General features: G+C 43.6%; 1 protein-coding gene across 2 annotated transcripts in view; it reads right to left on the bottom strand.

Annotated features, from left to right (window-relative positions):
* Window positions 1-23,816, bottom strand: part of PLEKHA8 (pleckstrin homology domain containing A8) — a 69,790-nt gene that overhangs the window by 40,908 nt on the left and 5,066 nt on the right. For both annotated transcript variants that reach the window (XM_056118098.1, XM_056118099.1), the window contains exons 2-4: window positions 4,361-4,477; window positions 2,757-2,912; window positions 1,301-1,425 (exon numbers count right to left, since the gene is read on the bottom strand). In XM_056118098.1, coding sequence (XP_055974073.1) covers window positions 1,301-1,425; window positions 2,757-2,912; window positions 4,361-4,477 — 398 coding nt within the window. The remainder of the gene's footprint in view (window positions 1-1,300; window positions 1,426-2,756; window positions 2,913-4,360; window positions 4,478-23,816) is intronic.

The following is a 23,816-nucleotide window of genomic DNA, read 5'->3' as shown; positions in this document are numbered from 1 at the left end:
CTCTCTAACAACTCTCCTTAATAAAATCTTTGACCTCCACCCACGTGCCTTGGGTTTGGACCACAGACCCTGACAAGTGCTCAGGGGACCATAAGCGATGCCAGGGATCGAATGGAGGCTGCCTGTGTGCAGGGCAAGTGCCTGAACCATGTCTCTGGCCTCTGCACAGTTTTTCTATCTGAAACGAGGCCACAGCCATCCACCTGCTAAAACAGTGCTCAAATTTTATTATACTACTAGAAGCACTATGTCCTTTTACCGTGGAAGTAATTTAAAATTACTGATTATAATCTAAAGATTCTTCAGTGGGCAGTTTTATGTTTTTTGTTGTTGTTTGGGGCTTGGGGTCACACCCAGGTGTGCCAGGATTTGGCTGGGCTCTGCACTCCTGGATCAACTTCAGAACCCTGGTGGGTATCAGGAATTGAACCCAAGTCGGCCCTGTGCAAGGCAAGTACCCTACCCTCTGTACTTTCTCCAGCCCCCAAGCACTGTTTGTCATATTCTTTGAGAGCAAAGCAGAGACTACCACTGGTTATTTTAAGCCATTCAATGCAAAACTGAAACCAGACAGATCTTTACTATATCTTACCAGGAGTGAACAACAACTTTCATGTCAAAAAAGAAAAAAAAAAAACTGTGTTACTTGCTGATGATGGAGAATATGATGTTGTGCCTCCATCTTTGAAAACACTGGTCTATGCTAAAAGAAGCATGCTGGTAAGGTAAGAGTCTGTGAAAAGCTTCTCTTGGATTATACAAGCCCATCAGCGACAGACACTAGCTGTAACTTGGCAGCCACACCTGTAGACAGGCTGTTACACAGGCAAGACTGTGTTCTTTCGGTTTTGTGTGGGGGTCACACCTGACAATCAATGCTCAGGATTACCCCTGGTATTGAGTTCAGGAATTACTCCTGGTGGGCTCCGGGGACCATATTCTATGCCTGGAATCAAATCCAGGTCAGCTCTGGGCAAAGCAAATGCCTATCCTGCTGTACTATCTCTCTGGCCCTACAAGACCGTATTTTAAAAGTAATACAAACTAGGGTAAAATATCTTTTAGTAGATAAACACCAAAGTTAGAAGATTTCAAATGTGGTGAATGTATTAATTCTGACATTATTCCAGGATGAAAAGCCACATACTGAAATGTACACCTTTCTTCTCTGTTGAATGCGGTGACTTGTTTCCTGAAAAGCCGTGTGCTGGAAGGAAGTCTGAGACTGAGTGAGTCTAGACACCAGCTACAAACTGGATCCTGTGCTTCTGGGCCTGTGGCTAGCAGATAGGGCACTCACCTGGGGGCTGGCACCACCCGCTGCGCTCACTTCCTTAGTCTTATCCACTTGCTGGACAAGGAGATCACAGTAGAGCCTCAGTTCCGACATTTTGGTTTTCAGGTTTTCCGTGTTTTCAGCAAACTCTAAGTGACAAAATGATGCTGAGGTGAGTGTCCACCTGAATAACTTAGTCTCTAGTTATTACACCCTGCAGGTAATGGGACATATAATGGGGTGTATAACCATGCCTCACTCCGGTGTCCATAATGGGGGTTAAGGATACAATGGGGGTAAAGGTATGTGAACAAGAACAGGAGAAGAAGCCCAAGCCTTCCAGGTGACAGAGTCCAGCCAACACACTGAGATGACACTACAGCAGGAGAAGGCATACCATGAGCCGCATGGTCTCGTGGAACTGTGAGGGAAGCCAAGGGATTGGGGTTTTGTTCAATTGTGCTGCAGCTGTTGCTACCTGAGAAATGGGTCTGAGCTGTCTGTTATCTCCTCTATGAAAAAACTGCTGAATACCACCCAATCGTTATGTCAAATGTCTGAGTCCGGAGGGTGGCAAGTTTGCTCCTGATTTAGCATTAAAAGAGCAGCAGGAAGGGGCTGTTGCTTGATGGTAGAGTACAGGCCTCACGCCTAAAAAGCAGGAGGCCCTGGACTCAATCTCCGACATCAGGTGAATTACAGGAACCAATGGAGAGGTTTCTTATGCCCCTACCTGGGCAGGTAAACATATCAGTCACACCTGTCATGAAGAAGGTGCCTGAACACTCATCCCCAGAAGCATGTTGTCTTCCACCAACCACACTGGACTGCCCATTACTGCCCGTGCCCCAGGGAGTGGGCATGCAGAGACCAGGGCTCAGACAGGAAGTGGCACTCGACCCAGAACAAACATAAGGAGAGCCACTGTTCTCAGGAGACCTAGTGATTGAGTGGATAAGCATTAAGTGGCAACTAGCTGGCAATTAAGTTCCATCTGGCCTCAGGGAAAGGGATGAGAGAGAGAGAGAGAGAGAGAGAGAGAGAGAGAGAGAGAGAGAGAGAGAGAGTCTGACTGCAGGAAGTTCCCATCTAAGGGTCTTCTGGCTCAGAGCCTCTTTGCCAAAGGTTAATCTTATACCAGATGCAGTTCCAGTTTCCTATCACTAAGTTTCATGGTAAGCTTTCTAATGCTGGATACTATCTCTTCTTAAAGTACACGGAACCGAGGGCCAGAGAAACTAGTAACCTGTGCCAAGTCATGATGTGAACCCAGCTGTTTCTGGCTCTAAAGTCTTCACTCTTTCAACTCCAGTGTACTGAGAAAAATATCAGCTGAAACTTAGCATTTTGATTCCACTGAGCTGTAAAGCATTTGCATGACACATAAAAGCTGACGAGGGGGGCAGGAGCAAAATTATAAATACAGGAGTCACAAGAGGACAGTGGCTGGATCTCAAACCAGAGGACACAGGATACTCGCCTTTCTCCTTCTGGGTCCTACTGTCTGTCAAGCAGGCCTTGGCTGAACCTAGGGCCACCAGCCACCGCTGTCTCTCAGCCACGCTCCTGGCCTTCAGGTAGAAATACTGTTCGCCGGGGATGATCAGATCCATGCGTGTGTTATCTACAGAATGAACTGGGAGCAAGGCAGAGGCAGATTAGAGATGTGGGAGAGAGTACTGAGGGAGAGGGTATTGGGCACCCATCACTAAAAGCGTTGTCCAGGAAAGGATGCTGACCCTCACTTTCTCTCAAGTTTGTTTACTCTTCCTAGACATTTCTTTGCATGAAAGAAGGGAAAAAACTGGCTTCAAGGTAACATAAGTTTGATTTAAAAAAAAGGAACATTGGGGCGAGATGGTACAACAGGTAGGGCACTAGCTTTGCATGCAATCAACCCAGTTCTACCTCTGGCACTATATATGGTTTCCTGAGCATTGCAAGGAGTGATCCTTGAGTACAGAGTCACAGGTCAGCCCTGAGGACTGACTGCTGGGTGTGGCCCCAAACCAACCCTCCCCCTCTCATGGGAACCACCCAATTCTCCTTCCTTAGGATCTCTTATCAGTATGTTAGGAAATTATTCTTTTGGCATGCAAGTGTGTGTGTGTGTGTGTGTGTGTGTGTGTGTGTGTGTGTGTGTGTGTTGGGGAGAGGAGGAGGCATATGTTTTTTTAAGACCAAAAGGACATATGCATATAATATAATATTTTTTGATTTGGGGTTTGTGGTTTGTTTTGGTTTGGTTCGGTTTGGGGCCCATATCCTGCAGTGCGCAGGACTTTCTCCATATGGGATGCTAGGGATCAAATTAGGGTCGACCACATGCAAGGCAAACACGCTACCTCTGTATTATTGCTTCAGCATAGTGTGCTATTTTAAGGCCAAAAAAGGAACACACTGAAAATAAGAATATATCTCTTTGGGTTTACTGGGAAGCAATAAAAAAAAACCACATTATTTTGGGTTTATTCTTTATCTCTTTGGAAAGTAATTAAAAAAAAACCACATCATTCTTCTTCACATTATTTTTCTTCTTCGATTTTTCTTGACAAGTCTGCTCAAAACTGTATGAATTTCTTTCTCTTCAGGGACAAAGAACAAGCAAACCATACCTGCCCCACCACCACCCTGAACATTTCCTGTTGAACACTTCTCGGCATGTTTCAAGAGTCCCCAGACCAAGAAGCAAACAGCTATTTGTAGACACACTGGGAGCTTTGAGTGTGTGTGTTGGTGGTGAGGAGTAAGTGTGCTCTGATGTAAACACAGATGTCTCTAAAGCGGATGGAAAAAGGCTTCCAGAAGCTTTGCAAATAAGCCCCTGGGGCCCCAGAGAGCAGGTGACTAAGGAAGAAGCACTGGATGTTGTGTTTGAGTACGTGGCTCTAATGAACTGTGAAGGTCTCTTAACACGCCACCTGGAAGACAAGGGCGGGAGTATTAGGTTTCCTTCGCCAGATGCTATTTGGGGACATAAAGCTCGGAGTCTATGTCTATATGAGGGGCACAGCAGAGGTCTGCAGAGACTTGGGTTTTACGTGTTTGAGGCGGAGGCAGAAAAGAAATCTGTAAGTCTCTCACCTTGGATTTCACAGACGGCCATTTGGATGCTCCCCTTGCAGCCCTTCCAGGCGTCTTCAGGAGAATCATAGTAGGACAATATCCCCCCACAAAGAAGGAACCAGCGAGGCTGCCAACCTGCAAACAGAAGAGCATGGCACAGGTGAGGGGGATCCTGGGACACAGGCAAGGATCCAGCAGAAGATGCCGAGTGCTTGCTCCAAGAAGAAATTACATTAGCTAGAGGGGAATGCTAATGCATGAGAAAGAGGGACCCTTCTGAAGAATCACTAAACACATACTCAGTGATGATTCTTTAGGTAACTGTATCATCTGTGATTCTTACTCCCTCTGTCCCTAATACTTAGAAACTTATGGTTCTTAAATTTTCTAAATTAAATGATTATTATTTACTGAAGCTTCTCATTATCATTTGCTGGTTCTCCTCCTTTCTGGTCAAGAAAAACTACCCCATGGGGCTGAGAGACAGTACAGAGAGGTGGTGCATTTGCCCTATATACTGCCAACCTGGTTCAATCCTTGACACCCAATGTGGTCCCTCAGCAGTGTCAGGAGTGATCCTTGAGTACAGAGCCAGAAGTAAGCCCTAAGCACAGCCGGATGGGACCCCAAACCAAAAATACACCAAAAACTAAAAAAGGAAAAATGTTTTTAAAAATTTTATTTTTAAAATTTTAGCGAAACACCATGAGGTACAATTGTAGACTTACAAATTTTTGTGCTTGGGTTTCAGTTATACAATGATAAAATCCCTCCACCAGTGCCCATTCTCCACCACCACTAATCCCAATATCCCTCCCACCCCCAGTCCCCCCAATCCCACCCTGCCTCTGTGGCAGGGCATTCCCTTTTGTTCTCTCTCTCCTTTTGGGTGCTGTGGTTTGGAAAGGTAAAAAAGGAAATTTTATTTAAAAAAAAAGAAAAATTAAAAATTATCCCACACTTAGAAGTGAAGTAAAATGGTTATATGGTCTTTCAACACCAATCTCTGCAGCAGGTGCTGGGCTGTGGTGTCTGCCTGAAAAGGTCCCATGAGCCCAGGGAAAAGGTAAGTGAACGAAGAGAACAAGGTCACTGGAATGGATGATCTTAATGTTCAAGGGCACAACTATTTTTACTTCCGTTTCAAGGCGCAAACAATGAACAGCAGAAACATGCAACTCCTTTAGCCTCCACAGCACACTGAAGTGCCGCATTCCTCAGCTTCTGCTGGAGCTGGGGCTTCCTGCAGTGCCACCCCGAGTACCTGTGCGTCACCCCCACCCGTCCCCTCCCAGGCTGCTGTGCTCTGAACCGCCACCTTCCTTTCATTTTTGGCTCACTGATGCCAAAAATGGTGCCAACTTTTTGAGGGTTGTTTTTGGCGGGTGGAGGTTTTTGTTTTGGGGGGAATGAGGGAATGTTGGTCTCCCAAGCAGTGATCAAGAGACCCAGGGATTCCAACCAGCAATTCTTGGCCAACCAGGCTGGCAGCTCACTGTGGGGGTCTGAAGGTGTGATGCTGCTTGTGTCCCGCAGTGCCAGAAATCACCCAGGTCACCCCTGCACTCGGAGCAGGGGCAGGGAGGCGGGCTCCAAGCCACACCTGGCAGTATACCCACAATGCTCAGGGAACCATGTGGTATTAGGGATTGAACCAGAGTTCACTGCATGTTAAGGCAAGTTCCTTAGCCTGTGTTTATTGCTCTGGCCCAAAGTCTTAAGTTTTAACAGGACAGTATCACACTTCCGGGAGCACCTTCAGTCTAAGATCGTGGGAAAGGGTAACTCCAATTCGAGGGCTTAAGGGGCCGTCCCTAGATCCAGGAACAAGGTGACAGGTGAGATGTCTCACTCACCCTTCACTGTCAAGGATCTAGATACGCAGGTCTGTCGGAAACCATTCCTTGCAGCTCCTTACACAAAACCGAATCCAAGACTCAACACCCAGCCTCTAATAGTTCAGAGAGCTAAATTATTTCTGGTATATCCTACCACAAAAGCCTTTCTCACCAAAGACAAGCAATTTTCTAAAATAGTGGCTCTTGTTCCCAGAGGTCAACAAGACAGGGGGCCGGGATTAGAACAGGACCTGAGACATGTGAGTATGCTCTACCACTGGGTTCATACATCTGAGATTTTACAAGTGGATGTATGGCCACAATCACACTCTTGTTATATTTTATATTGAGAACCCAACTCTTCCCTTCCTTCCCTCCCCTCTCCCCTTCCTTTCCCTTTTCTTTTACTTGGGGGAGAGGGGCGGGAACGGGGAGGGGCGGCGGGGGGGTGGGTTAGAGTGGCATGCCTGGCAGTGCTCAGGGTTTATTCCTGGCTCTGCATTCAGAGATCATTCCTAGCAGGGCTTTGGGGACAATATGGGGGTCTGGGCATTGTAACTGCATCGGTCTCATGCCAGACAAGTGCCCTATCTGCTATACCACTGCTCCAGCCCACTTTGAGAATTTCTATCCCAAGAAGGCAGCTAGGGGGCTGGAGCAATAGCACAGCAGGTAGGGCGTTTGCCTTGCACATGGCTGACCTGGGTTCGATTCCCAGCATCCCATATGGTCCCCTGAGAACCGCCAGGGTAATTCCTGAGTGCAGAGCCAGGAGTAACCCCTGCGCATTACCAGGTGTGACCCAAAAAGAAAAAGAAAAAAAAACAAAAAAAGAAGGGAGCTAGACCCTTTGTTAGATGACAGGAACCCCTTATCTCTCAGCACCAATGCAAGTTAACTACCGGCCAGTTAAACTCTTGGGAAGAACTTGTGAATGGCAACGCTTCCTGACCCTGGCTTTAAGTTCTGTGGAAACACAAAAAGCCGTAGTTCTAAGAGCAAGCATTTCAATGTAGGAAACCACTGTGGTCATCAAATTTTACCTTGATCAGAGAATCAGCATTCCTAAAACTAGGCATTGCTGGTGATAATTTACCTTCATAAGGGAGTCTGATTTTTTACACCTTGGCTACAGAAGAGTTCATTCTTAAGAACTTGAGAAATGGAAGAGACCTCAAAATCACGAAATCCAACCAGCTCATTTTCCACACAAGAAACAAATGTGATTCCACAACTTACTTAAGGAAATGGGTGGAGTATGTAACAGAAAAACTAAATCTCTACATGGCTTCTCCAGGCATCATGATCCCACGCTCTTCCTGTTTCCGGAGAGTGATTCTGACACAGGCTCGGAGGATCCTTTCTTTTACAGCTCAACTTCCCTAACTCAAATGGTATTAAAGTTCCCCAAACCCAGTAGGACTTGTGGGTATGAGGAATTCAGCGGTCCTTGCAATCACTATATTTTGTCAAATTTAGGATAGGTTCTCTAGAGAAAGGAGAGATGACAGCATATTTGTACATACAGATGTGCATGCTATGTCTGTATCAGTCCATATATTCACACTAAGTTCATGGAATTCTGCAGGATGAGAACTCCCGAGATCCACAGCTGACAGGCTGATGTGCAGCTCCAGCTCCCTTCGGAAAGTCAGCAGACTCAAGGCCCAAGGAGAGCTGATGCTCTGGTCCAAGTTCAAGTGCAGGACAAGGCCAATGCTCCCTCCTCCGACAGTTCTCTCTTATTTAGAATGGGGCTTTAACTGGGTGAGACCCTCTCTCATTACGTAATGCAAGTGACTGTCTGGCAGCTAAATTTAATCTTCTCGAGACAAATTCACAGACACATCCAGAATGATACCAAATGCTGGGGCACCCCAGAATCCAGACAAGTTAACTTACAAAATTAACCATAAGGCCAAAGAGAGGAGGCACCTGCTGTTACTCCCTAGTTCAAATCCCTGGTTTAAATCCCTGGTTCCCGCATCTGGTCCTCCCGGGGGTCACTCCCAAGCCCAGAGCCAAGAAAACCTCCTGAGAACTGCCAGGTGGAGCTCCAAAACCACAGGAACAACAAAATCACCACCATCAACTGTAAGGCATTTTATAACCTCATGTAACACTAATGGAAAAAATATAACTGGCTCAGTGAGTAATGATTTGAAATTGATTCTAAGATGCCTCCTTACTTCAGTTACTGAAATGTAAAGAAAGTCTTAAAATGAAAAATATGTGGGACTAAACTAGGTTTATCTTACAGGAATCCAAAATATGTACAACAGATCTCCCTATTCCACATGCACACAGAGCCCAGCTGCAGCTAGAAACAAGAGCTACTGAAACAATTCCTTTTAAAAAAAAAAAACTCTTTTATTGAACCACTGTGATACAGATCATTACAAAGCTGTTCATAATTGGATTTCAGTCATACAGTATTCCAACACCCATCTCTCTACCAGTGTACATGTCCCAGCACCAGTGTCCCCAGGTTCCCTCCCATCACTCCCCACCCCCATCCCCACCTGCCTCTATGGCAGACACTCTCTCTCTCTCTCTCTCTCTCTCTCTCTCTCTCTCCTTTCTTTCTCTCCTTCCCTCCCCCACCCTCTCTCTTCCCCCTTCCCTTTTGGGAAACAATGCCTTTTGGCTCAGCAGTCACCTAGAAGTTACCACACTAGAGAAAGCTTGCTCTACTGCTTTCATTCTACAAAACTACTACAAAACCCATGATTAAAAAAAAAAAAAAAAACCATTTCCTTCAAGTTCCTGGAATCTGCTGGCACAGAAAGGGACGGAAGAAATCTCCATCCTGTTACATGAGACCCCAAATCATTGAGAGACAGCTCCTCCACATTCTTCTCTCTCACAAGGACCAGTGCTGGGAACTCAGACACCAGCCCAGGGATGGGGCATCAGATGAGCAGATAATGAAGAGGCCCTTAACCTGCTTCCTGTTCTAGATTAATCTTTAATTACCGTGGGAGGTTAATTTTTTTCTAATCTTAATTGACTGACATGGCTAAGAAATTCCCACGGAGCTGGTAGAACATGATTTCTGGATGTGTCTATGATGGGTTCTCAAGAGAAGATCAGTGTTTGAATCAGCTGACCGGTGAATAGATCGCCCTTACCAATAGTGGCACACAGCATCCAAAGGGCCCGAATAGAACAAAATTAGGGAGAAGCAGCATTCCTTCTGAAACACTAGCACTCTCGTTTATAGATTTCCGGACTCCCACCAAACAGCTTCTGGCTTCTCAGGCCTTTGAATATGGCCCAAATTCTATCAACAGTTGTCCTGGTTTCCCACCTTGCAGAGAGCAGAGTGCAGGGATTTCTCAACACCAATAACCACCCTATGTGCATATATGTGTGCATGCACACGCGTACACACACACACACACACACACACACACCCCACCTGCAGATTCTGTTTCTCTGAAGAACCCTAATACAATAAAATATTCAAAGGATGAAAACTGTACAGTCTCTGCTCCCTTAGGTTACCCATCCGCACTCCTTTTTTTTGCCACGCTCTACTGGAAATAGAATGTGGTGTGGGATAAACTCCCTGCCTCAAAGAATTAGACAAGAGACTTCCAACAGCGGCGAAGAGTTTCAAACCAGACAAGCTTCCTATTGTCTGGGATTCAGTAGGGGGATAAAGAATATTTAAATGCCAACGCAATACTCTGTATTACCCTCTGTGATTTCACTAGAAACGGAATCTGAGACATTTAATTCTGTCAAGCTAGCTAGCATTCACCCCAACATTTTGATTCTTGAAAAGCCTCTTCCTATACCCTCTCAAAGCAGGCCAATCAACTCTTAATCAACAAGAAGCGATTCTGATATTTTTCCCGGAACTGGGAAAGAGTAAAATGGGAGGTCTTGTTTCTCTGATACTTAAGATATTTGCCTAGAGAACTCAACAGGGACCACAGCACAGTTCACACACAAAGGAGAAAGGGCAGGAGCCCTTGAAGGAGGAGGCAGGAAAGGAAGCAAATCTGGGCAGCCAACAGTTCTTGAAGTTCAGTCAGGACATGTCATACCCAGAGATGAGCTACTCTCTGGCCTTTTCCGTGAAGTGAGTCAACAAATGTCCCTTTTAGGCTTCAAGGCTGAGTTGGGATTTTCTGTAAACTGAAGGTAAAGTATCACATTACCACCTCACTAAAGTATCACATTATCATATCACGGGACCAAACAAACAAACAAACAAACAAAAAAACCTAACATCTTTCCATATAAAAACATATACGATATCAGAATAGCAGGGAATTTCTTTCTCTTTCTTTCTTTCTTTCTGTGAAATAAATAGATTTTATTAGGAGGATTTTTGAGGGAGAGAGAGAGAGAGAGAGAGAGAGAGAGAGAGAGAGAGAGAGAGAGTAACGCGCTCAAGAGAGAATGCGGGCTTCTCCAAGAGCAGAGAGAGAGCCACTAGACACATCCCCGCATTAGACACAAAAGCATTAAAGTACACATTTCAAGAGAGGAGATGTGGGTGACACATGAGCTCAGACACCATGGTGCAAGCAGCACATGGGCTTGGGCAGCATATTTGTGCTTTTAATTAATTAATTTATTTATTTGCTTTTTGGGTCATACCCAGCAATGCACAGGGGCTACTCCTGGCTCATGCACTCAGGAATTAGTCCTGGCAATGCTTGGGGGACCGTATGGGATGCTGGGAATTGAACCTGGGTCAGTCGCATGCAAGGCAAATGCCCTACCCACTATGCTATCACTCTAGCAGCATCAAAAAATCCACAGCACATATTTGATAGCAAGAGACTCAATGCTTTTCCCCAGAGATCTGGAACAGGATCTTGAGGAGGCCTGTTCGCTACTTTAATTCAATTGTGGACAGGCAGTTCTAGCCAAGGACTAATGAAACAAAATGAAATAAAAGATATCCAGATGGGAAAGGAAGAAGTAAATCCTCCTCTACTTGTAGGCAAGCTCTTGTGGTATGTGTGTGTATACGTATGTAGAACACACACACACACACACACACACACACACACACATATTACAGTTGAACTACTTGGAAGAGCTGGCATGTGTTCCTTGCATACTGAGTTACCTACTCCAATTCCCTGCACTGTATGGTCCCCTGAACACTGGTGGGTACCCCAAAGTAGCACCAAATGGTCAGGCGGAAGATGCACTGCACAGCCAGATCTATGCAGACTGGGCATGTGCTTTGTATGCAGGAAGCCTGGGTTTGACTGGGTTCAATACTGTAGGTTCTCTGAGCACAGAGCTCCCAATAGCCACTCCTGAGCACTGCTGGGTGTTGCCCCAACTCAACCCCTGCAAATACGGAGACTCCAAAAACTACAAAATAATATTCAAAGAAGTTAAGGAACCCTTGAAGGTCCTTATTTCAAATTGTTAGTAGCTTGATCTTTTCTCAGCACAAATGTACTTCTATTATTAGCTGACAACAATCACTTGCAAACAATCCTTTGATTACAAATCAACCACTTCAGTCTTCTCAGTACAACTAATATAGAACAATACGTACTTTTTCAGTGAGCAGAATTTTCTCCGAAGTATGCATGAAAATGACACAGCCCATATCATTTTTGCCCTACATATTGTTGCCCTTAGCAAAAAGTAAAGGGCTGGAGCGATAGCACACCCAGTAGGGCGTTTGCCTTGCACATGGCTGACACGGGTTTAATTCCTCCGACCCTCTTAGAGAGCCCAGCAAGCTACTGAGAGTATCCTGCCCACGAGCAGAGCCTGGCAAGCTTCCCGTGGCATTTTCAATATGCCAAAAACAGTAACAACAAGTCTCACAATGGAGACGTTACTGGTGCCCACTCGAGCAAATCGATGAACAATGGGAGGACAGTGCTATAGACAGTGCTATAATAAAAAGTAAAAGAATGAGCACTGGTAGAGGGATGGGTACTCAATCACTGTATGACTAAAACGCAAGCACAAAAGTTTGTAAGTCTGTAACTGTAACCCACAGTGATTCACTAATAAAATTTTTTTTAAAAAAGAAAAAATCAATAACAAAAATACTGTATTATTCAAGAGCCACCATTTTGTAATCAAAACCTCTTTTTTTTTTTTACATTCTGGTTTGTGAGCCACACCTAGAAATGCTTGGGTCTATTTCCAGGTCAGTGCTTGGGGTTCTCACGTAGCCATGCTCCAGGACTCCAGAATGCAAGGGTATGTCCTACAGCCCTTTGAGCTACCTCCCTGCCCCAATCAAAATGTCTACATAGAAACGTTCTCATTTCTTTAAAGATTTGAACCAAAAAGTGACCATGAGTCATATCCATGTCTGACTAAAAAAATACTATAGCTTCTCTTCTCTTTTATTCAGCAGCCTGTGACAAGGAGTCACCAAACATCACTATGGAAGTGTATAAATATAACATTAATACCCTTTAGAAGTACTTAAATTAGGGTGGGAGAAATAGTACAGTGGTACAGCATTTGTCTTGCAGGTAGCTGACCTGGATTCAATCCCTGGGACCATATATGGTCCCCTGAGCAATGCCAAGAGTGATCCCTGTGCAGAGCCAGGAGTAAACACCTGAGCATCACCAGGTGTGCTCAGTCCCAGCCCTCCGCCCATAAAAAAAATAACAATAATAAAAATAAAAATACTTGACTGTTAAAATTCAAATAGATCTTCCTTGCTTAGGCTTCTGACTTCTGCTAAACACAGATTCTTCCAACCAATCACCCCATCACCGTAATCAAGACACAGAAAAATTCCACTCTCAGTCCCTCAAAATTTCCTTGCGTTAAGCCCTCCTCCCCCACTGACTTTAAATTGAAAACATTTTCTAATTGTCTCAGATTCTTCCCCTTTGATCCATAGGCTACTTACAAGTACAATGTTTAATGTCTGATATCTGGCGAGTTTCCTGTACATAAAGTTTATTTTTTATAAAGACAGAGTGTTTCTTTAAAGCTGGCAGGGTTTCTACTGAATATGGCGGATCTTAGTATATGTTTCATGTATGTTCTTTAAATGTAGTCTTTTGCTTTTTTTCCTGGGAATTACCTTATAATCACAAATACAAAATCCATAACCACAAATTAGGTCCTTGATGGAATCTTTGGATAAGCAGCTAACTACTCGTTCCATGAACTGTTAAAGAGAAGAAAGTTTCCAAGTATAACTGGATCTCTTTTCCTTTCAGCTGCTTTTGTTTCACATGTTTTAATATTCTATTTGATAACAGTAATGATGAGCATGGTGCTGATTTTGGAGTTCCACTGGAGGTACTCTGAAGTCTACTCCCAACACAGTGCTTGGGGCGGGGGGTGGGGGGATGAGATAGTTGCAAACTTTCATGATTAAGTTTCAGTCATACAAAGATTAAGCACCCATCCCTCCACCAATGTACCCAGTATTCCTCCCTCCACCTCCACCCCATCCTACCCTCTGCCTCTGTGGCAGGAACCTTCCTTCCTTCTTACTCTCTCTCTACTTTGGGCATCATGGTTTCCAATACAGATACTGAGAGGCCAACATGTTTGGTCCTTAGTCTACTTTCAGCACACATCTCCCACCTCGAGCAATCCTTCCAACCATCATTGACTTAGTGGTCCCTTCTGCATTCCAACCGCCTTTATCCCCTAGCACATGAGGCAGGCTTCCAAACCACGGCACAGTCCTCCTGTCTGCCCTATTTTCTGATGTATATATATTTAGGATTCCTGTGTCTTCTGGGTAAGTGTACTCTTTCATAATTACACAAGCTCTCCTTTAATCTTTATGACTTTCTTTTCCCTTGAAATCAACTTTGTCTAATTTAATATAGTCAATCTAGTTTTTGGATCTAGGCTGGCTGGCCACCAGGCTACCTCCCATACTTAGGTAGCCTGGTGGCCCCACAATCCTGGGAAGTGACCACACTGATGCCAAACTGAGTGGTCACCCAATCAGAGCAGCAGAACCGCTAGCCTCAAGCAACCTTAAGTCTCTGCCTCCCAAGTAGCTGGCACTACACACTCTCCACTGTGTCCAGCAAGCCCATCCAGTTTTCTATTGGTTTGTGTTTGTATGGTGTATCTTACTGCTCCCACCCAAGTTCCCATTTCTGGGTATGAGATCCGAGGATATCTCACATCCGAGACATGAGTACTCAGCTGTGCCACATCCACAGACATAAAACTTTAGAGCAGTTCTAGGTTTACAAGAAAAAGGAGAGACTCCCCACATCCCCATATACCCTCTGCTCCCACACGTGAAAACATCTCTCATCAGAATGGTCAATCTTTTATTATGGATGAGCTACAATTAATTACAAGGTCCTCACCCTACCCCAAGCCAAGAATGTTTAAATATATTGGAATTATATAGCTAAATGCTATCAGACTGGCTTCTTTTACTTCATAACATGCACTTAAAGTTCCTCTATGTCTTCATGGCTTGAAGAATCCATTTCAGTGCTGAATACTATTCCACTGTGTGCATATATCGCTGTTCATCCTTATACTCACCTATCCAAGGACATCTCGATTGCTTCCAAATGTTTCAATTGTGAATAAAGCCATAGTCAACATTCTTGCACAGATATTTGTTTGAGTATCAGTTCTACTACTTTGATTTAGTATTTGGTTGGATGGTTTTTGGTGCTGGCCTTCAAGCACAGGCCTTTATACATACAGGCTTATGATCATTCATGAGTCATATCCTCAGTAGCAGTTTTTGGGTACTTTGAATACCAAGGAGTGTGACTACTAAACCATTTGATAAGACGTTTTAAAATGTGCATATATCTATACACAGAATGCCAGTAGAACCGCTACTAACATCGCTGTACTAGTTTGCATTCCTATGAACTATATAGCAAAGTTCCTGTTGCTCCCTCCAGACTCACAGCAGCATTGGGCTTTATCCATATTTCATATTTGGGCCACTCTAATGGTTACATAATGGGATCTCATTGTTGTTTAAACTTGTTGATAGCAGATAACACAAAGCTACTTTTAAGAAGCTTGTTATCTGTGTATCTTTTTTTGATAATGTAGCACTGTAGCACTGTCCACCATTATCCATCAATTTGCTCGAGTGGGCACCAGTTACGTCTCCGTTGTGAGACTTGCTGTTACTGGTTTTGGCATATAGAATACCCCATTAAGAGCTTGCCAGGCTCTGCCATGTGGGCAGAATACTCTGTAGCTTGCCGGGCTCTCGGAGAGGGATGGAGGAATTGTACTGGGTCGGCCGCGTGCAAGGCAAACGCCCTACAGGCTGTGCTATCACTCCAGTCCTTTTGATAATGAGTATTAAATCTTTGTTTATGTTTGAGATTTTCTTGGAGTGGTGTTTTAAAGACATTTATCTTTTTCATCTGATATTCTTATGTCCTTTGACCAGATGTCTTTTACAAATTATTTCCCCTCAATCTATGATGCATCTTCTAAGTCTCTTGATATTGACTTGTAGAGAAATCTTTTTTTTGAGGGGGGGGTGGGGAGAGTGGCACACCAGGCAGTGCTCAGGAGACCATATAGAGTTCCAGGGATCGAACCAGGTTGGCCACTAGCAAGGCAAGCGCCCTACCCACTGTACTACCACTCCAGCCCATGCAGAGAAAGCTTTAAATTTCACTGAAGTCCAGTTTATCAATTATTTTTCATTGAACATGTCTTTTGAATTCTATCTAAATAGACAACAGAATACCCTAAGTCATGCAAGTACCCTAAAACATCTCTTATTAACCTTTAGGGGTTCTACAGTTTGGCATTTATTATTTAAGACTATGATCCACTTCTGAAGGTCTGTGCTTAGATTTTGCTGTTTTTCCATGGGCCTGGTCAGTTATTTCAGTTTCACTGCTGAAGATACTTTCTTCCCTTTGTCAAGGATCAGTGGTAGGTCTATTTATGAACTATTTACTGTCTCACTGATCTGTCTGTTCTTTCACCAATACCACTGGAGCTTTACAGAAAGGCTTAAAGTCAAGCAGCACTGGTCCTTCAATTAAGTGCTCGCTACTCTGGCATTTGACCTCTCAAGTGTACCTTAGAATCAGACAATATCTATAAAATAACTTGCTGGGATTTTCCATGGGACTATGTGACTCTAAACATCAAGCTGCAAAGAACTGGACAACATTGAACCTCCCCAATCATAAACATGGAAAATCTTTCCATTTATTTAGTTCTTTAACTTATGAGTTGAAAAATATTTCTAATAAATATCATATATATTTTTATTAGATTTACACATAAATATTTTATAAATGGCACTGTTCTAAATTTCAAATTTTACTTGCTCATAGCTGGTTTGCAGGAAAGCAACTGACTTTTGCATCCTGCAACAGATTAAGGAGTTAGCTTATTTGTTCTTAGGAGTCCATCTGTTCTTCTGAATTTTCTACATAGATGATTATATTATCTGCAAAGGGGAAAAAGAAAAGGCAGTTTGTCTTCCTTCCATCACTATACAACTTTTATTCCTCTTTTTCTTGAGTTTTGCACTAGTAAGAACACACCAGTTTCTTCAGAACTCTTAGCATTCAGGTATAAAGGCAAACCAAATTTGTATCATTTCACTGTTTAAAGAAAAATTAGGTAAATAAAACATATAGGGTGTGGAAAAGATAGTACAGGGGTAGGTATCTGAGTTTGACCTCCAGCACCACATGTGGAACCCTGAGCCCTGCCATGGGCACAGAGTCTGGACAGAACCCTCAGAACAGCCAGGTCTGGCTTCCCCCTATAAAAATATGGGGAAAAATTGTCATTAAAGTTTTTTTTAAAGAAAACAATGTATTTTGAACTTTTAAAAAAATCCATAATGAAATGCTATTGTATAGAAATGCAGAAGGAAATTAGAAGGGGTTATTTAAATCCATTTTTTAAATCCATTATATAAATGGATTTAAAAAGTGAAGGAAAGATGCTTTGTCATCAACCCTATGATTAAAAAAAACCCCAGTGACTATAACTAAGAAGACATAGAATGGAAGAAGCACAAAGGGCTGAATAATCACTTCCTTTTTTTTTTTTTAACTTTAGTTTCCTTTACTACACAGTTACAGCGTGAGTTTACATAGTCTCTAGAGACCTTCCAGCCTTCAAAGGGGCACCAGGAAACTCAATTTTTGAAGATATATTTTAAGAAAGAGTAAATAATGTCTTAAATTTCAGAAAGATTGACAGTCTTTCTGAAGCGGTACATCAGACTTAAATTTGCTTGCAATACATTTTGTCTGCTTTGTTATAACCCATAGATGTGTGCCATGATAAAAAATACTATCAGTGTTATACGGATATGTCGATAAAGGGGGAATAACTTGCTATACTTAAATTTAAACAAAACACAGTTAGTGACCCCTGACCTCCACATGCCTTGGTGCTTTCCACTGTATAGCTAGGAGTGGGCAGCCACCCACATCCCCATCCTTATCTGAGCCCTCCCTCGTAAACCAGCTTCCCTGGGGGATAAGGTGGGCGGTGACAAAGCATGGATGCTTCTGCAAGGACAGTGGTAGTGTTTCGCGGTGGCTGGGATAAAGAGAAAAACATGAAACACCTTTAATGGTAACAGACAATAACTAAGCATTAACTAAATTATAGGTTTCATAATTTATCATTAACTAGTTCATCAAGCATATTCTAGGCAGTTATAATTTTCCAGGCTTGGCAATTCAAAGCAAGAAGATCCCAGCCCTTGGAAAGGGGGGTTGTCCCAGGGAGCCTGTGGTAGGACGACCAGCTCTAATTATAACATCTCCCATCAAATCCTCCTGACAGCCTTGTCTGCCGCTGCTCCTCTGGCATTCTGGAGACTGAAGCAGACATTTACTCGTCAGATTTCTCTGCTCTGGAGTCAGGTTGGGGTGGTCAAGTCTGATTCACATTCCAGGTCCTGTTATTCAGATTTGTCATCCTGATCATATCACCTGATTTCTCTGTGCATTGTTTTCTTCTTCTTTTTTAAAATGTATTATAACCAATGGAGACGTTACTGGACCCGCTCGAGCAAATCAATGAACAACGGGAGGACAGCGACAGTGACAGTGATTATAACCCTGTAGGATAACATTGATTTGTCCTTTCTGGCCGCAGGGAGTTTCGGTTTATACACATCACAGGGCCCCTGAGGCACTCCCATTCCTGTGTGTTTATCTTTAGCCTCTTCTCTGTGCTATTTCCCCAACCGATCAATCACCTTTATCCTCAAATCAGACTGTTGATTTGTATTTGCAAGTGAAATATTGCTTTTCTTTTCTCAAGTTCTTTAGCATAGTTTACTTCAGAGCAATGTCCTTTTTGTATAGACACAGGAAGACAGTTAATGCTATGCTTTTGTAACTTGGGAGCTAACTGACTCCAAATAATATTCACTCTCGGGTATCTGTTTTCTTGACTTAAGCCTCAGTTGCCCTTAATTCCTAGCACCCCAAAAACAGGGTCCCAACAAGGGATTGGATGGACCCAGGGAAAGCTGTAAGCTACCCTGGTATCAAAATGGGACAGGCCAAGAGCCATAATACTTAACTACAAGTTAAGAGCATGGTCATGGACAAGTTCTGTCATGATCTGAAGAGTAACAACTGGATTAGGAACCTGCTAGGGTTAGGAAAGACTAATATGGCCTGAGCACTATAGTCTGGGATCTACAGCGAGATGTCCCCAGAAGAGTCACTCTATAAGCTTAATGTATTCTTACTGTGTTCCTACAAAAAGAAGTAGAATTAAGATGAATGTTTAAATGATTATTGGACTAAGGAAAGGAAAAACACACCCTAGGTGGTATTTAGCCCTTGAGCTGATCTCCTGGCTGCAGGAGGTGCTATGGAGCCTGGGTGTAGCTGCTAACCCCAATGTTTGGAGGTAGGGTGTGAGACCAAGGCTACAAGATGGGAGCATGGAAACAGGAGGAGATGGGAATGAGGGGCAGTGTAAGACTGGAATGGGGCGCTCAGTGAGACTGGAACAGATGCGTGGGGAGAATGGAATAAACAGCAACTGATCACCTGCCAGTCCTGTTCCCTCCTTCATGCATCTGTTGGCAGCGGCTGCAGGCCAGGGTGGAGAAACAGCACATGTGCACTGAACGCATGTGACGGGCAAGAGACCACACCACCACCAGCTGGCCCCCAATTACTCATTTATTTTGTAGTTACACATAACCCCATGATTTGCCAGGTTGTTCATAACACAGTTGTTTCAGGCATCCAATGTTACAACACCAATACTACCACCAGCGTGCCCTTTCTGCCACCAATGTCCCCAGATTCCCATCCACCACCTCAGCCTGCCCCCTTCAGGCACAAACAAATTTACTTTATAGTGTTTGTTATAACACAAAGGGGATTACCAAAACTTAGATCAATAAGAGATCATTTGTGATCATTGTTGTATCTCACAGTGATGCTACTAACGTCATTGTGTGAGGATCTACAGTGCGGGTTAGAGCTAGCTGAGCCTTCTGTTTAGGCTCACTGAGCTTGGAGAGCTTTTATGCAACTTTCTGATGAGATTTGTTGTGATCCTACTGGACTAACGGTACAATAAAAATATGTGATGTTGTGGCCACATATGTGACCGCATAGTCCATGGGCAATAGATCTGGGTCAATTTGGTGTCGGTAGTTTGATGAGATTCAGTTGCGAAGCTGGGCCGTTTCTAAGTTGGAGCTGAGTTGGGTCTGGCTGTGGGCTGCTGGGCCTGCAGGCAGAAAGCGGAATCTGTATGGGCATTATTTTTTTATGTGAGTAGTGGAACTAACCCAGTGTTTCCTAAAGTGGGCAATAGTCTTTCCTGAGGGGCTGGCAAGATAGAGAAGGACCCAGTAGCCTTGTGTTCAATTGGAGCCAAGTTTTCTGTTAGATTTGTGGGGGGTGGAGGTCGGGAGGGTTGTCAGAAATTTTTTTCCTCTGGTCAAGTAAGCGTTTGAATCTCTGAACCACACTGAGCACCTAAGGCTGAACATACCATCATCTTCCTTCTGAATATAAGTAATACTCTGGTATCCTGTCCCAAACTAGTCCCAAGCTGGCATTCTTCCCAACCATCTTCATTTCTTCTCTTGGCCTCAGCATTATCCCCTACCTATATGGTGGCAGGGTGGGGGGGGGGGGGGGTGTGTGAAATTATGGAAACAATGTGGAGGCCCGGGCGGGCAGCAGTTAACAATCTATTTGTGAGCTGAGTAATCAACTGTGAAACAAGGATCCTGCTTCTCTCTCCTGTCTCCTAACTCCCCAGCTCTTTAATTCAGCTTTCCCGTCTCACTTCTGTTTCAGTCAGCTGAACCTTCCTGGAGTACAGTTTTCAGGTGCTTTTTCCTCCCAGTCATAAACTCCCCATGGACTCCAAGTTCTCAGGCTTTGCTTGGCTTAGTCATTTAACCCCACTTCAGCCCCAATCTCATAGTTCTTTCTGCTCCCAGGAAGAACTCTCCTGCTTGTTTCCTCTTTGTGGAGGTCATGTAGGCTCCTTCACCTTATATCAGACCTAATCAATCTACCCACCCTTTGATCTAAGGAAATAGTTTACCCTGTCACTCCTGAAAAAGAGGTGTGTGTGTGTGTGTGTGTGTGTGTGTGTGTGTGTGTGTGTTTCTTGGACCATACCCAGCAATGATCTGGACTTACTCCAGGCTCTGCACTCAAGAATTATTCCTGAAGCTGTTCAGGAGACCATATGGGATGCCAGGGATTAAACCTGGGTCAGCCACATGCAAGACAAGCATCTTACCCAAAGTACTATAGCTCTCATCCCTCTTTTTACTTTCTGGGGCTATATCCAGCTGTGCTCAAAGGACAATATATAGTGTCAGGGATCAATTCTGGGTCTGGCCAGATGCAAGGGAAGTGCCTCACCTCCTGTGCTGTCTCTCCAGCCCCAGGGTCACATATTTATTTATCCGGAGTGCAGTGGTTTGGGCCACACCTTGTCGTGTTCAGGGATCACTTCTAATGGAGCCTCTGCTCCATATGGTGCCAGGGATTGAAACGGGGCTGGCCACATATATAAGAGAAACACTTCACTCCTGTGCTATCTTTCTGGCCTCCTCTGCAATTTTCTTGACAAAGGTATGATTACTTTTTCTGGTTGATTTTGTACCTTCCTCTCACTTTCTTCTCTGCTAATTTCTGGCTGTGTATACTGACCTCACGAATGGAAAGTGAAATCTTCAATCAAGGAAAAAAGTGTGTGTGTGTGTGTGTGTGTGTGTGTGTGTGTGTGTGTGTGTGTGTACAGAGGTAAAGAAAACCAAAAACAGAAAAACAAAACCCTGAATGGGGCATCTATCATTTCAATTTAGAGAACTAAAGACTTCAACATTCCAGCCTATCGCTGGTGTCCCAATTCTGCCCTTACAATACCAGTGAAGACCAGCGAGAGAGTCCAGGAGTTAGGGCACAGTGTCCTGCATGTGCCCTACCCAGATTCAACCCTTGGCACCACATGGGCCCCTGCGCATTGCCACATGTGGCCCCGGTGGCCAATATGTGCCTAGGTGCCACTGTGTTGTTCCTGCAAGTTCTGGTATCCAGAACCCTCACACTGAACCACCAGTCAGGGGAATCACTGGGAGTAGACCCCAGGTCCCCAGATGAACAATATGAACCTCCTCAATCCAGGAAAAACAAATAACAACAATAAAATCCACCCATTCCCATGAAGGTATCAGAGGGCAACAGGCTGATCCTAAAAACCCCTAAGAACTCACTGTATAAAATGTGGCTCTTTCTAGACTTGGCAAGCTAGTGCTTCTGAACAACCACAATAAAGCCTGAAGGTCCAAATGAATGATGTTAGCCACAGAGGCATTTCCAAAGTTAAAAAGCAATTCCACCAGAATATGATCGCTCTGAGAGCAAAGATAGTGCCTCACTCAAAACAGCAGCCCTAACCAAGCTGGTAAGAAGTTGAGGTTCAGTGTTTCTTGAGTCAAGGAATAAATTACTGACTGGAGGTTATTAGATTTTTGTAAAGAAGATTAGTAAAACCTTTCCTTTAAATAGGTAAAGCAATTCTTTATCTAGAATATAAAAAAAAATTCTGTCTGAAGGACAAGGAGAAGATTCTCCAAAGAAATGATGTGATTTGATGTGATTTGATTCCTTTGATGTGATTTTTATCATTTCTCCTGCTTTCCTAGTGTCTAAACATCATGAGTTTGAGGGACCCTGTTGTCTCATTCTTCTGTCCTGGGACCAGCATTCGCTCAATAGTCTATTTTCTTGTCTGTCTCTAATCTACTTCTAATGGAATTTTACTGGCTTTCGTGTAATCTAAACAAGATGAAAGAAATGGTAACAGGAAGTGGTAAAGATTAAACACTCAAGTACAGTTCCAGAACAATGATCTGCAGGCTCTGACTGACCAATGACATCAAACTCCAGGGGTCACAGCCAACATCTCCAACCACATCAAACGTCAGAATTGGTGTGAAGACTGGTGCTGCTTTTGATGAAATGCCAAAGAGGCAATGGTCTAACACTGGAATGTTCCTTAAAATAATTTTTTTTTTTTGCAGAATACAAAATAATACAGAGTATACAGACATTAGATCTGCAATCATCATTCAGTGAAAAGGATGATCATCATGGAATTATAGAGTCCATTAGGAACTTCTGGTGGCTTATTTATATCTTATACTTCTATACTTTATAACACTCCAGCTTCCAAAAGGAAGATTAAGTAACTCAAAATACACAGACTCTCACAAACAATGAGAAGGGCCATTTTGCACAGAAATACAGAAATCTGAACAATGACTAAATTTTTCTGGCATCACTAATTAAAACAGCTATCCAGAGGCCAAGGAGACAGCACAGAGATTATCTTGCCTATTATATGCCTATCTTGCAGGCAGCTGACCCCAGTTTGATTTGCTGCCCCAGATATGGCCTACCCAGCACAGTCAGGCGAGAACCCTGAACACAGAGCCAAGTAAGAGTAAGGCATGAGGCTTCAATCCCCTCCCAACACACACACAACCAAACAACTGCTACCCAATGAACCTGCCCTTTTGTGAACTATGCAGCAAGCAGATTCATTTCTATTACACATTCCATTTTCACAACACACTCAGGTCTGGCTATTATTCTTACTGTTGTGTGAAAACGCAGGAGTGACTCAGGAGTTCAGGGCCACTGAGTGACTTGCTCAATGATCGGGGCTTTGTGAAGCCAATCTTCTGCTCTTAAGCCATCAAGTAACTGGCCCAAAGTCCTACACTGAAACCGTGAGCTTCATGAATATGGAGCTGGCCAACATAAGCTGGCCTTTTACTTCATATAAGATACAAAAAAAAAAACCACTTTAAACAGATCAAAGACCTAAACATACCAGCTAAAACTATAAAATGTTTTAGAGGAAAAAAAAAAGCACAGGAGTAAATTTGTGTGACCTTGAATTGGGCCATGGTTTTAGATAGCACTAAAACCACAAACAAAACATTTTAATAAATTGACCATCAAAATTAATAGCTTTAAGGGCTGGGGATCTGGCCGAACACTAGCGAACAAACCGTTCATGAATAAAGCTCTGGGTGCTGCAGATAAAAACTAAAACATAAAATAGTCAGAACTTTGTGGTGCAAACGACACCATCTAGAAAGCAGAAGACAATCTACAGGGTAAGATAAAGTATTTCCAGAGTATGTACTAGTGTTT

Source organism: Sorex fumeus, unplaced genomic scaffold (assembly GCF_029834395.1).
Source record: "Sorex fumeus unplaced genomic scaffold, SorFum_2.1 ptg000037l, whole genome shotgun sequence".
NCBI lineage: Eukaryota > Metazoa > Chordata > Mammalia > Eulipotyphla > Soricidae > Sorex > Sorex fumeus.
This window is presented reverse-complemented; position numbering and strand designations above follow the sequence as displayed.